The sequence below is a fragment of the Tamandua tetradactyla genome, chromosome 17, assembly GCF_023851605.1.
Source record: "Tamandua tetradactyla isolate mTamTet1 chromosome 17, mTamTet1.pri, whole genome shotgun sequence".
In the NCBI taxonomy this organism is placed as follows: domain Eukaryota; kingdom Metazoa; phylum Chordata; class Mammalia; order Pilosa; family Myrmecophagidae; genus Tamandua; species Tamandua tetradactyla.
In genome coordinates, this window is record NC_135343.1 from 26,179,411 (window position 1) to 26,193,567 (window position 14,157).

The 14,157-nt window shown below is 35.4% G+C and overlaps 1 protein-coding gene across 2 annotated transcripts in view; it reads right to left on the reverse strand.

Annotated features, from left to right (window-relative positions):
• PSME4 (proteasome activator subunit 4) overlaps positions 1-14,157 on the reverse strand; it is a 92,437-nt gene that overhangs the window by 5,934 nt on the left and 72,346 nt on the right. For both annotated transcript variants that reach the window (XM_077134221.1, XM_077134220.1), the window contains 7 exons: positions 14,022-14,126; positions 13,202-13,293; positions 12,328-12,459; positions 11,654-11,862; positions 11,144-11,229; positions 3,209-3,337; positions 900-1,055 (listed from right to left, as the gene is read on the reverse strand). In XM_077134221.1, coding sequence (XP_076990336.1) covers positions 900-1,055; positions 3,209-3,337; positions 11,144-11,229; positions 11,654-11,862; positions 12,328-12,459; positions 13,202-13,293; positions 14,022-14,126 — 909 coding nt within the window. The remainder of the gene's footprint in view (positions 1-899; positions 1,056-3,208; positions 3,338-11,143; positions 11,230-11,653; positions 11,863-12,327; positions 12,460-13,201; positions 13,294-14,021; positions 14,127-14,157) is intronic.

Here is a 14,157-nt window from a genome sequence, read left to right on the forward strand (position 1 = left end):
TCTGTTTCTGAGACATTTTGTTCTAGGTGTCAAACTGTACATGCTATAATTATATTCTTTTTTAAGTTAAGTTGAAGAAAAAGATATATTTAGCTCTCCAATCCACAAATCATGCAATCTCCCTCCACTTCTAAAACTTTTCATTTAAAACCAAAAAGGTTTTCTTTCAATATTTTAAATTTAGGTTATTACAAAGTTTTATTTAATACTATGATGAATGGGATTTAGCAAATTATTACTGATATTCAGTATTACATTTTTAAAAAGCTATTATGTTGGGTCTTTTAGACACAGAATTTATTAAAACATTCAGAAATGCTTAAGCCTACTAATGCAAGCAAATTTTGACATAATTTATAAAAATATTCTAAAATAAATTCTAGGAACAGTAAATTTTAATATAGGCACGATTTCTGTGATTTTTACCTTTTCATTTCCATTACTTTAGTAAAAAAAAAAAAAAACAAGGAAAAACTATTAAAAATAAAATTATTCATAGCTGTAAAATTTTAATTGAAGCCTCTCAGAGCTGTTATAACCGGTCTGGAAGCACCCAAATCTACATGTGATCTAGAATAAAGGAAGTGAGATGGCAAAGTGAATAGATTATGGAGGTGGAGAAATTTCCATCCCCAGTTTCCTATGGATGCAAAAGTTATTTGCCCAACTGCAAAGAGAAGCCAGAACAAGAATAAACCCAATTTTTCTATTTCTACTATAAAACACAATCATTAAGGTATCAAACTATTCACAGAGGGCTACATTAAAAAGAAAGTTACTTTCAGTAATTTATGCTTTAAATACATCACATCCTATCAGTGTACAAATACTTCAAAGGAGCACCATGTGAATTTCTTGAAATTTATTAAATCTTGACTTAGCTATGACTTATATTTTACCTCTAATTGTTCATCCTCCAAAAGATTTATAACCAGCCACCTAATGTCTTTAACTGCATCTTCATTGTTTAGAAAAATAAAGAGGTTATAAAATACCATTGTCTGGAGGTAGGTCAATACTGTATATCTAGCATGCCAAGAACTGCTTCTTGCTGTCTGTGAATGAGAAGTAAATAGCAAGGATGAAAATAGTGAAACACTGCTGACAAGAACATGAGATGACAATGACATTACATTTTTTTAATGCAATATTTTAATTCATTATCTTTTCAAAAGTACAGTTAGGGCAAGCTAGATTTTCCTTCTAAATAAGAGGTTGCATGAGCGATCTCAGGCAAAAGTGTTCAGAATGTATTAATGGCTGATAGCAAAGGTAAAGGAATATTTAGATAAAAAGTAATTTTAGAAAACGTCATAATTAATGTCTCTTCACAGTATTTAAGCAATTTTAATAGCATTCTGTCTATGCTTTGTTTTAGGCTGACAAATTTGACTTTCATTATCAACCCACTAGTAAGTATCTCATGAAAACCAGTATTATCCTTTCTCAGTAATTCCTCAGAAGGTTGCACATTATTTCATTTTACTTTTGGCAGTGGCAAATAGGGTCTTGAAAGCATAGATTGAGAGCTACTAAATTCTATTATGAAAATTAGAATGTGGGACTTTAAAAAATATTTTTCTGTGGTAAAGTTAAAATCTGACAATCATGGGAACATGTCCATTTTTGTATTATGGAACTGTAGGACTAGGACCTGGATAAAGCTGAGCAAACAATTTATTAACAATGCAGTCAGAAAACATACAATCACTGTAGGTGTCTAAAGAGCAAGAACTTCCCCATTTGGAGAATTCCTGATATTCTCACAAGCAGTGGGGACAACCAAATCAACAGACTGAGCCCTCAATCTTGCGGTTTGTTCTTAGGAAACTTATCCCTGAAAAGGATAGGCTAAACCTACTTAAAATGAGGACTAAGAGTCACCCCCAGAGAACCCCTTTTGTTGCTGAGATGCGGCCAATCTCTCTCTCAGCCAACACAGCAAGCAAACTAACTGCCCTCCCCCTTTCTACGTGGGACATAATTCCAGGGGTATAAACCTTCCTGGCAACGTGGGACATAAATCCTAGAATGCGCTAGGACTCAGCATCATGGGATTGAGAAAACCTTCTCGACCAAAAGGGGGAAGAGAGAAATGAGACAAAATAAAGTGTCAGTGGCTGAGAGATTTCAGAGTCAAGAGTTATCCTGGAGGATAACTACATAATGCATTATGTAGATATCCCCTTTTTAGTTTAAGGTGTATTAGAGAGGCTAGAGGGAAGTGCCTGAAACTGTAGACCTGTGTTCCAGCAGTCAAGTTTCTTGAAGATGATTGTATAATGATATAGCTTTTGCAATGTGACTGTGTGATTGTGAAAACTGTGTCTGATGTTCCTCCTTTTATCTATGGTATGGACAGATGAGTAAAACATATGGATTAAAAATAAATAAATAATAGGGGGAAAAGGAGATTATCTTGGATTATCTAGGTGGCCCCAATATAATCACAAGGGTTCTTAAATGGGAAAAAGGGAGGCAGAAAAGTCAGAACCAGAGAGACTGGGCCAGGCTTTGCTTGCTTTGAAGATGGAGATGCCAAGAGCCAAGGAACGCGTGCAGCCTCTAGAAGTTGGAAAAAGCAAGAAAGCAGATCCTCCCCAGAGCTTCTAGAAAGGAATACAGCCCTGCCAACACCTAGATTTTAGCCCAGTGAGACTTGTGTAGGCTCCTGACCCACAGAAATACAAGATAATTTGTGTTGTATTAAGCCAAAGGAAAAGAAAAAAGAATATTCCTGTTTGTATGTTGTTTTGTCAATAAAAATTTAAAAAATAAAATAAAATAAATAAAAGGGGAAAGGGAAAAAAAGAAAAGAAAATATACAATCATTATAGGTGTCTCCAGTAAGTACCAAGAAACAGAAGTGAATAAAATAAAGAGGAGATGTAAAAGGGATCATCACCCCCTCCCTCAGGAGTACTTTGTATCCAAGGTGGTTCAATAATCAGCTCTTTGTGTATACAGAGAATTTTTACTTGAGGAGCTTTCCCACGGTCATAGAAGTTGGTGGCAGAGCCATGAACAGAATCTAGGGTCTGTTTCTTTGGTCAATAAATACATGATCTCTCATACTGAAAGAAAATTCAAAATGACAACAAAAATGAGCTACTATGTGCAATGCAGTTGACTCTGTGAAATTCTTAGAATGATAAACCAAAATTCTAACCATAAAAAAGGTAAATATTTTACAGTTATATACTCTTACTTGTTTTAGCACCTTAAGTACCAAAGGCACTTGACGAGGGTAAAGCAAGCCCTGAGACATCAGTGATAAACATAACTTTGCATCTCTTTTCAGTTCATCGTAGCTATTGTCATTTTCCACTGGGGCAATCTAGTGGGAAAAAAAACAAACCAAAGCCACAAATTGAAAAATAACTGCGGCAAATACAAAGGTATCCTACATGAAACAAATCATATTGTGAACAACTACGGAAAATTTCAAACCAGAGAATAGTATAATGAATCCCCATGAACCAATCACTGGCTTACCAAAGAGGAATTTATCTTGAGTTTCATTTGGTCCACATCTCACTTTTATTCTCCGATATAATTATGTGAAGCAAGTTCCAAACATATTTTATCCTTGAATATTTTATTATGAATCTCTGATATGGTCTCTTAAAAACACACTAATGACTTCATGCAAAAATTTGTAACAGTTTTAAGCCAATGCTCATTTAGCATCCCCAAAATCCCTTGAAATTATGCTAAATCTATGCTGCCTGTGCTCGAGAAATGGAAAAACAAAGCCTAGGTGACAGCACATCTGTTTGTGACATGGTTTACTGAATATTTGAAGTTTACTGTTGAGACCTACTGCTCAGAATAAAAGATTCCCTTCAAAATATACTGCTCATTGGTCACGCACCCACTAGCCCAAGAGCTCTGATGGAGATGTACAATGAGAATATGTTTTCATGCTTGCTAATACAACATCCGTTCTGCAGCCCATGAATTAAGGAGTCAACTTTCTAATTTTATTAGTTAAGAAATACATTTCAAAAAAAAAAAAGAAATACATTTCATAAGGCTATCGCTTTTTTAGAGGCCAAGATGGAGGCTTACTGAGGTGTGGGATTTAGTTTGCCCTCCAGAGCAGCTAGTAAATAGCCAGGAACAGTACAGAACAACTACTGGGGCCATGTCAGTGACCGGACACACAGCGTACCCCAGTCTGGACCAGCTCAACTGGCTGCGAGCCTCCCCAGAACTGTGATTTCCCCAAGCCACACTGGCCGGCGCCTCTCCCCCACAGGTTGCTTCCCAGAGGGGAAAGGAGAGGGACTTTACCAGCAGCAGGGGCTGAGCCCAACCAAACACCAATGTGAAATTCATTAACAAATTCTGACTACTAAAAACAGGCCCCCAGGTCAGCAGAAACTCGAGTAACAGCAGAGGTCACTTGTTTCTGCCCTGGCGCAGAGGGGGCAGGGCTGACAGAAAAAGAAAAAAAAGAAAAAAAAATAGGGTTTTTTGGATCTGAAGAGGTCTGGGCTCTACAGGAAAGGAAGGGGCACACAGGACCTGGAGATACACAGAGCAACATACCAACTTAAGCTCTTGATTGACAAACTGAGGGGTTTCTGCTCTGAATAGGATTTTTCTTTTTCTCTTTTGTGGCTGTGTTTCTACAGATTGATTACTCTTTGGATAAAGCAGCAGGGCTTCTCAGGCTCCACTGCCTCAGGCATAGGCAGAAACAGGCTAGTTTGAGAGCTTCTCTGGAGCCTATACCTTCCCCAGAAGAGGGGTGGGGCCCAGCTCAGGTAGAATCCCTCTCTCAAGGAATTCAGACCCCAGCATCTGGAAAAGCAAAATGATTAAAGCCAGCCTACAAATTCTCCTCTGTCTCCACCATGCCCCCAGCACAGAGAGTCTGCTGAAGTTAAAGGTACTGCATCACCTTACACTGGAGAGACCCACAGGCAGAAAAGCACCACATACTGGACAGGATAGGAAAAACACAGAGTCCAGAGACTTCACAGGAAAGTCTTTCAACCTGCTGGGTCCACCCTCAAGGACACTGAGGCAAATGACTCTTTCCTCCTGACAGGAGGCCAGTTTGGTCTGGGAAAATTCCACTGGGGTCTATAATACCTAAGTAGACCCTCCTAAGGGTGGGGGAGGGGGAGAAGGCACCATACTAGCAGGTCAAGAAACAAGAAAACAACAACTGAAAAATTGCCCTCATGTCTACTCAGAGGACATGAGGGCAAGGATACAAACGGACATTTGCACACCAATGTTTATAGCAGCATTATTTACCACTGTGAAGAGATGGAAACAGCCAAAATGTCTATCAACTGAGGGGTGGCTAAACAAACTGTGGTATATACATACGATGAATTATTGTGCAGCTTTAAGACAGGATAAAGTTATGAAGTGTAACAACATGGATGGACCTTAAGGACATTATGCTGAGTGAGATTAGCCAGAAACAAAAGGACAAATACTGTATGGTTTCACTGATATGAACTGACATTAGTGAATAAACCTGGAGAATTTATTTCATTGGTAACAGAGACCATCAAGAGATAGAAATAGGGTAAGACATCGGGTAATTGGAGCTGAAGGGATACAGATTGTGCAAGAGGACTGATTGTAAAAACTCAGAAATGGATACCACAATACTACCTAGCTATAATACAATTACATTAAAATACTTAATGAAGCTGAATGTGAGAATGGTATAGAGGGAGGAGGGCTGGGGCACAAATGAAATCAGAAAAAAAAGATAGACGGTAAAGACTGAATGGTATAATACAGAAATGCCTCGAGTATATAATGATAGTGACTAAATGTACAAATTTTAAAAATATTTTTGCATAAGGAAGAACATAGGAATGTCATTACTGCAGGGCAAGGTGTTGAAAATAGATGGTATTAAATCTTAACTTATGTGTGAGACTAAAGCAAAAAATGTTTATTTGGTCAAAATTTATATTTTGACTAGTGCAATTCCTAATATAACTTATGTAGAGTGCTTAATCAAACACCATAAGTACATGGAACCTTGAGCAGGGCATGAGATTTTGTTGGTTTGTCCAGAGTGATACCCCGATAAATCCCAGTGATTTGAACAGTGAATAAAAAAGTATCTGCAAAGTCTTCTTGGAGGAATGGTGAGAAAGGGGGAAAATTCAACTTTCCCAAGTTGAATTCTTGATATTCTTACAAGCAGTGGGGACAACCAAAGCAATTGGCCGATCCCCAAATCTTGGGGTTTGTTCATATGAAACTTAACCCCACCAAGGATAGGTCAAGCCTACGTAAAATTAGGCCTAAGTGTCACCCCAAGAGAACCTCTTTTGTTGCTCAGATGTGGCCTCTCTCTCCAGTCAACACAGCAAGCAAACTCACCACCCTCCCCGTCTACGTGGGACATGACTCCTAGGGGTGTGGACCTTCCTGGCAACGTGGGACAGAAATCCTAGAATGAAGTGAGACTCAGCATCAAGGGACTGAGATAATCTACATCAAAAGTAAGAAGAGTGAAGTGAGACAAAATAAAGTGTCAATGGCTGAGATTCCAAAGAGAGTTGAGAAGTTATCCTGGAGGTTATTCTTAACGATTAAATTTAGTCAAGATGTAACTGCCTGAAAATGTAGAGCTGTGTTCCAGTAGCCATGTTTTTTGAAGATGATCGTATAATGATACAGCTTTCACAATGTGACTATGTGATTGTGAAAACCTTGTATCTGATGCTCCTTTTATCTACCTTGTCAACAGACGAATAGAACATATGGAATAAAAATAAATAATAGGGGGAACAAATGTTAAATTTAGTTTGAAATGCTAGTGATCAATGAAAGGGAGGGGTAAAAGGTATGGTATGTGTGAATTTTTCTCTGTTGTCTTTTTATCTCTTTTCCTGAATCGATGCAAATGTTCTAAGAAATGATCATGATGATGAATATACAACTATGTGATGATATTGTGAATTACTGATTATATATGTAGAATGGAATGATCATAAGTTAAGAATGTCTGTTGTTATTTTTTTTTTAATTAAAAAAAGAAAATAAAGAGAAAAGAATGGAAAAATATGAGCAGGGACTCAGGGAATTGAATGACAACATGAAGCACATGAATATACGTGTTGTGGGTGTCTCCAAAGGAAGGGAAAAGGAGGAAAAAAAGTAATGGAGGAAATTATCACTGCAAATTTCCCATAAGGCTATGGCTGCCATAGATAGTGATTCCTTTGATGAATCTAAGCAAAATAAACCAAAACCTTCTGGAAAGGGTTCTCCATTCCAGCAGACATTAAAAACACTCATGATTCATGGGGGGAGGTCAAAATATCAACAGGAATTAGGAAGAAGTTGAGTTCAATCCCCATGGATGACTTTGAGGGGTTCAAGACTTTAATGGGGGAAGTAAATCCAGATGTGGTAGATACAGCAAAATAACTAGAATTAGAAGTGAAGGCTGAAGATGTGACTGAATTGATGCAATCACATGATAAAACCTGAATAGATGACGAGTTGCTTCTTAGGGATGAGCAAAGAAAAATGGGTTCGTGAGATGAAATCTACTCCTGGAGAAGATGCTGTGAACCACTGTTGAAATGACAAGAAAGGATTTAAAGTATTATATAAACTTAGTTGATAAAGCAGTGGCAGGGTTTGAGAGGACTGACTCCAATTTTGAAAGAAGTTCTACAGTGGGTAAAATGCTATCAAATAGCCTCAAGTTACAGCAAAAAGCGAACAATACACTGAAAGCTCATATGATAGTTAGCAATTTTCACTAATGACATTTTTAAAAGAAGGTATGTACACTATTTAAATGCTATTGTACACTTAATAGACTACTTTATAAACATAACTTTTACATGCATTGGTAAACCAAAAAATTTATTGTGGTGGTCTGGAACCCAATCTGCAATATCTCCAAGGTATGTCTGAATGCTGAGGTTTAGTTTGTACAGGAAAAGGCAGATTCTTTCCTGATATTTAAAATCTTTAGGATGATAATTTCCCTCCTATCCTCCAAAAATAAACAATGGAGGTTTTTTTTTAAGGTATCATTATGAATCAACGAATTTCAACATATTCATTGTAATTAATGAATGTAATTCTTAACAGTGCTCACATTTCTTATTTGCCTAGTAGGAGCCTTCTTAAATTGCCTCCTGGCTCCTTCAGCACAATCTCAGGAGTCTTAGCCTGGGTCCTTGGTTTCTGGTTTGACACTAGAGTAGCCTGGTTCATCCTTTACCCTTCTTGCTCCAGTCCTAAACCAGCTATTTTTCCAAGGGAACCTGCTTCTCATAGTGGGAAATGATATTTAAATACCATAATCTGGCCATCAAGAGTCTTCACTGATACTGGGTGGGCTAGCGGTTCTAGCTTTTTTGGCAGGCAGAGATAAGAAATAAGGTAATATTGTAAAATGAAATATCATGAACTCATACTGATATTTTCAAGTCAAATTTAGGATTACCACATTTCATTTAACTCCTTGGGTTTTTATGTTGTACCTCTTATCTCTCACACAGAAAATATTGGTTCCTTTTGGCACATATTATTTGCTCTTTACCATAAAATACACATGGTAACTAACATCAGACCAATATTTTTACTGAGGATACATCCTACAAGGCATGTAAGTTTTTGTGTTTTTAAAAGTCAGTATTCTAGATATTTATTCCACCAACCATATATATACAGTGAAGTATATTTATTTGTGTTTGGTTTTCAGTGATTTTTCTTTTGGTTTATTATTAAAGTATTTCTCTTATTCCAAAGGCAAAGTTATAAAACAAGTTATAACAGATAATCCACAACCTACTCACATTTAAATTAAGTATCCTTAGTTTAAGTATCCTTGAAAATATCTTACTGCATTCTTTTTCTGTTTCGTTACATAAATATATTTGCTCTGTGACCACAACATCCAACGTTATTTCACATTGTTAGAATACACATTTTGCTCCACTTTCTTTTTTCATTTAACAATATATCCAAACTATGGCCTGTAGTATATATTAAATATAAATATATACCTGAAGGGTTTTTTGATGGGATAGGACAAATAACATTTTTAAGACTACAGTTGAACACTGTTAGCTGAAACCGATCTGACAATTTCACTTCTGATATTCTGTCCTATTAAAATATTAAGTGTAAAATATATATACAAAATCTTCATTATGAAATGAATGAACAAAAACCACTTTAATAGTGTTTACTATGTGCCTGACACTGCTCTAAGCATTTTGAATAAAGCATCCCTTAACTCTCTCAATTTAGGAATCCAATAGATTAGTGCAATAATATCCCTTGCAATCTGAATGCTTGCAACTTGCTAATGTGAATTCGGGGAATAAAAACATTCAGCAATGCATAGATTTGGATAGTGAGAGTTATATAATATTAACTCTTTTTATCCTCACAACATCCTTAGGATTTGGGTAATATTATAATTCCAACTGTATAGATGAAGAGAAAAAGTTCAGAGGAGCTGAATTACTTGCCCATGATTACATAGCTCCTTTGACAAGGAGTTGTGGGGTTTGAACACAACTGTGTGCTTAATGAACAATTCTAACAAACTTATATATCAACTACTAGAGACTAAATTAGATATAAAATTGTAACCACCACATAGGAAATAATGCCTATTATCTATTTACACACATGAAAAGAAATCTACTATTTTGATTACTTGCTAAAAAAAAAGGAGGCTAATAGCTGCTGTGATTCTCTTACTCCCTCTACTATCTCTACGAATTTTGCTTATTCTAGTTATTTCATATAAACAAGATAATACGATATGTGTCTTTCTATGCCTGGCTTATTTCATGCAATGTCTTCAAGGTTCATTCATGTTGTTGCATGTTATCTGGACTTCATTCCTTTTATGGCTGAAGAATACTCAATTGTATGGATCTGCCACACTTTACTTTTCCATTCATCTGTTGAGAGATGCTTGGGGTTGTTTCTACCTTTTGGTTATTGGGAATATTGCTGCTATACACACTGGTATAAATATAAATGCTCTGGATTTTAAATCAGCAACTTAACAATAATTCAAGAAAAAAAGAGGCACAGAAAAAAAAAAACTAATGGTATATAGTAGTTAATGAATTTTTCCTGACTTTCCAAATTTTCTCTTATTAGGCATTTCTCTGTTTAATAACAAGAGAAAATAAAGTTCATATAATTTTCCACAATTTTGAAAGAAATTAGAATGTTTGGTAGCATTTCGTGACGGTGCTTTTGAGTATCAAAATACTTCAACTAAGATATATTAAAATAAGCATTGGCAGGGCCAACAGATAAGCCACTCTTCACTGGTCTCTTCACTACATTTTGACAGGCATGATCAGACATGTAACTTGATTTTTAAACCTCAAACAGCTGACAATGATCTGGTCCTTGTAAATGGTTCATTCTGTGGAGGACATTCTAAATTAATCTTCCCCATTTTTGTTCTGTCTTCCTCATCTCCCCAACCTCTGAACACTGGTTCAATCCTTGGACCTCTTCTTTTCTCCACCAACACTCACTGCGTTTGATGATTTCATCCAGTCTCATGGCTTCGGAGTCTAAATTGTTTTCCTAACTCCAGCCAACCATATCATGACTACAAACTATGATGTGGAAACCAACCAATGAGTCAAGCTGTAACTTTAGTTTTATCAGTTTCATCCTCTGACTAAAGCAGTTAAAATCCACCTTACATTATGACTTAAATAAAATCTAAATGTCATTATTATGATTCCAAAGACAAAATTACTTCTTGCAGACATCTGTTAAAATTAATTAAAGAACCACTTAACGCTGTAAAATAAACACAACATAATGGACACGTCAATTTTCAGATTTATTATACACTGGGTAAAAAGTCAGAATTAGCTATATTCAAAAATTTCATGGTGGCTTTTCTCTTAGCTATCAGTATTTTTTTCTAAACTGTTATTACTCAGAGATTGACTATCAATGAAATTTTCATGTATCTGCCAAGATCCTGCTTTTACTTATCTAATATTAAAAAAATTATTTCAACCACTCTCACCTGTGTCTATTAATATTTAGATGACCTTCAAACCTATCAGCCAAACAATAAATATAAATTCCTTCTGAAGGTCAGAAGGAGATAAATTCTTAATTTCAGTAATAACCTTACCTTAAAAAATAAAGGTAAAAGCTGAAGTTGTTCTGTGACTGCTGTAGAGAAGGATCTTCCTGCACTGGCCATCAGCCACTTCAAAACTATTTGGAAACAAGCACACAGGACAATATTTTAATGCTAACCTATTAATGTAATGTAATGTAATGTCACCCACTCTGTTACTAAAGAGATCACTTGTATTATTTGTAAATTAGACAGTGAATGACTCAGCAATATGACAGGAGCTGTCAAAAGCATGACAACTAATCTAACATACTCTCCAAGTATGAATTAACAAAAAAAAATTGGGGGGAGTGCATGGCTGGGAATTGGAAAAATTATCAAATTTTTAAGTAGATGAAATACCTACACTGAATACAAATTAAAACAAACATTCAATATTCAAACCTGATGAGCAAGTCTTTATTTATAATTAGTCTTAAAAAAAAATTTAGATGCAAAATAGAACTGGACAATCAAAATAAAGTCAGTTTTCAAGAAAGTCCATTAATTTTTGTCACTCACTGGTTTTCAAGAGTTTAATGCCCTGAGTTCGTTCATCTTCTTCACCAATTCCATTCTCTTCCATAACATGGTTCTGAATTTCTTCGTCCACATCCATAAGGGGTTTCAGTTTCTCTAGGATTCGAGCAGTAAACTCTGGGACACGAGGGGATGTTGTTGGTGCAGTATTTGGCAAAGAAACATCTATCATGAATATGTAGGTCAGCACACTGTAAAATACAGTAGTAAGAAGAAATCCTACATTACAAATAAACTAAGGTTCAAAAGTTTTGCCCTAAGCAAAGACAAGTCCTGGAGAGGTCTAGATTGGGCCTGGATGCAAATGAGGGCTCATAATTTTAAGGTACGATCAATGGAATCCTATTTTATAGTCAAAGTTTTGTTTCACATAACAGTACAAAACAAAATCTTACAAAAATAAAGCCATAAAACTCAATGGCAGGGCGGGCAATGGTAGCTTAGCGGCAGAGTTCTCGCCTGCCATGCTGGAGACCCGGGTTCGATTCCCGGTGCCTGACCATGCAAAAAAACAAAACAAAACAAACAAAAAACCTCAATGGCAACATAACCAGCATACATTCTGTTAGATACTAACTTTTTTTTACTCTGTTAGAGATTAACTTTTAAAAAAGAACTCAAGAAGTGTTTCACACTACAGAAAGAATAATACCTACCTCCCTATTCTTTCCCTGACATTTTTGTAAACCTGTGTGAGTTTGGGTTCCAAGTATTTCAGTAGTCTGTGCAATAATTCAGGTACTCTCCATTCTTGCTGGGCAAGGCCACCTTGTAGTACATAAAGTCGACTAAAATTAAAGCACAGCAGTATTGTGTTAGAGCTCTTTCTGCCATAAGATAGATTAATAATACCTGTATTTCATTTAACTTTTTTTTATTTTTTCAACTAATAAAGTTTTCAAGTTTTATTTTTTCTACACCACATTGTTTGTATTTTCATTTTATCCCCTCTACTACACAATAATCAAAAGAAACACTGACTTAAAAACAGTTATTTAGATACTAATTTTAGTTAGTATCTAAACATCAGAATTCCATTTTCTCACTAATTATAACAAAACACTTATTCTTAAAAAAAAAAGATACTTTTGCTTCTAGTTAACAGGATTATGTGGATTTCTTTCTATTGTCCACTAACTTTATCCAACTCCTTATACCCACCAAGTACACTTCTTAAAAGGTTTATTTTCTTTATTTGTTCTTTCTTACTATATAAGAGAAAAAATGGGGAAAAAAAGTGATAAATCACTATCATCATGGTACTAAAAAAGCAATCTTGAGAAAAAATTTGATAGCATAGAACACTAAATTTAACTTAGGTTTGACTGCTAGGGTTGCCTATTTTTCCTGCTTGTTTCCAATTGAGAAATAACTTTACTTAGTAGCATATATTATACTGAACTGAATTGTTTATATCTCCCAGAATTAGTTACTTCATCTAGCCATTAGGAGTGCAGACAATTCACTCCATTTAGACATGTTAAGGCAAAATATCTTTGCGTTAACCTTATAGGTTTTCTTTTTGTTTACCATGCATCTACGAAGGATCCTCCTTCACCACTTAATGGGGACTCCAACAGCAACTCAAAAAGCCAATGAAGCTTCCGGGGATCTCTGCTTTCCTGTGATTAAAATATAAAGTAAAATTGAACAGAACTACAATACTCTTATTTAGAAATACTAAAAATAACACAATTTAAATAAAGAGGGGAAAAAATAAAACTAAAGCCAATAGGAGAGTCAAATATCTTAACACATCGTAGAAATGTTAACAGAAAGAAAACTGTTAGCTACATAGCTGGTCTTTAAACCAAAGTACAAAAAAACAAAGGACATATCTGATGTTAGAAATGACATCTACCTCCCATATTATGGAGCAGCTAGAAGGAAAAATCTGAGAGGATGGTCTGGTAGCCTATGACAAACTCTGGAATCTGTCCTGTAATTACCTGTTTAAGAGTGCTCTGAAAACTATTGCTTTTATTTCTTTGCTTTGTATGTATGTTATACTATACAATAAAAAAGTAATAAAAAAAAAAAAAAAGATATGCTATCTATACCCTCTCATCATCTCGCTTTTACTAAATCTAGGTTACATTTCCAGATAAATGATTTGACCTATCATTTAAAAAAAAAAAAATGAATCACCACAGCAGAGAAGATACAACAACCATTTAAAGCTATCACTTAAGGATGTGTAGAACAGAACCTTCTCCAATTATGTAAGATGACAAACCCATGAACAAAATTTAGAGATTCAAAAATTATAATGAAATTTTACCCATTTCAAGAGAGGGTATGTAAATCTTTGAATACAAGAACATTCAAAGAAAAATGCAGAAGAACTTACACATGATGTTGCTATACAAGTTCCCCAGTCGTTGTAAGTTTCTACTGTAATGTTAGACAATGCTGTTCTAAGTAGAGGGCACAAGAGTTCCCAAAGTTTCTCCACCTGCTCAAAACAAAATTAATGGGCAAAGTTA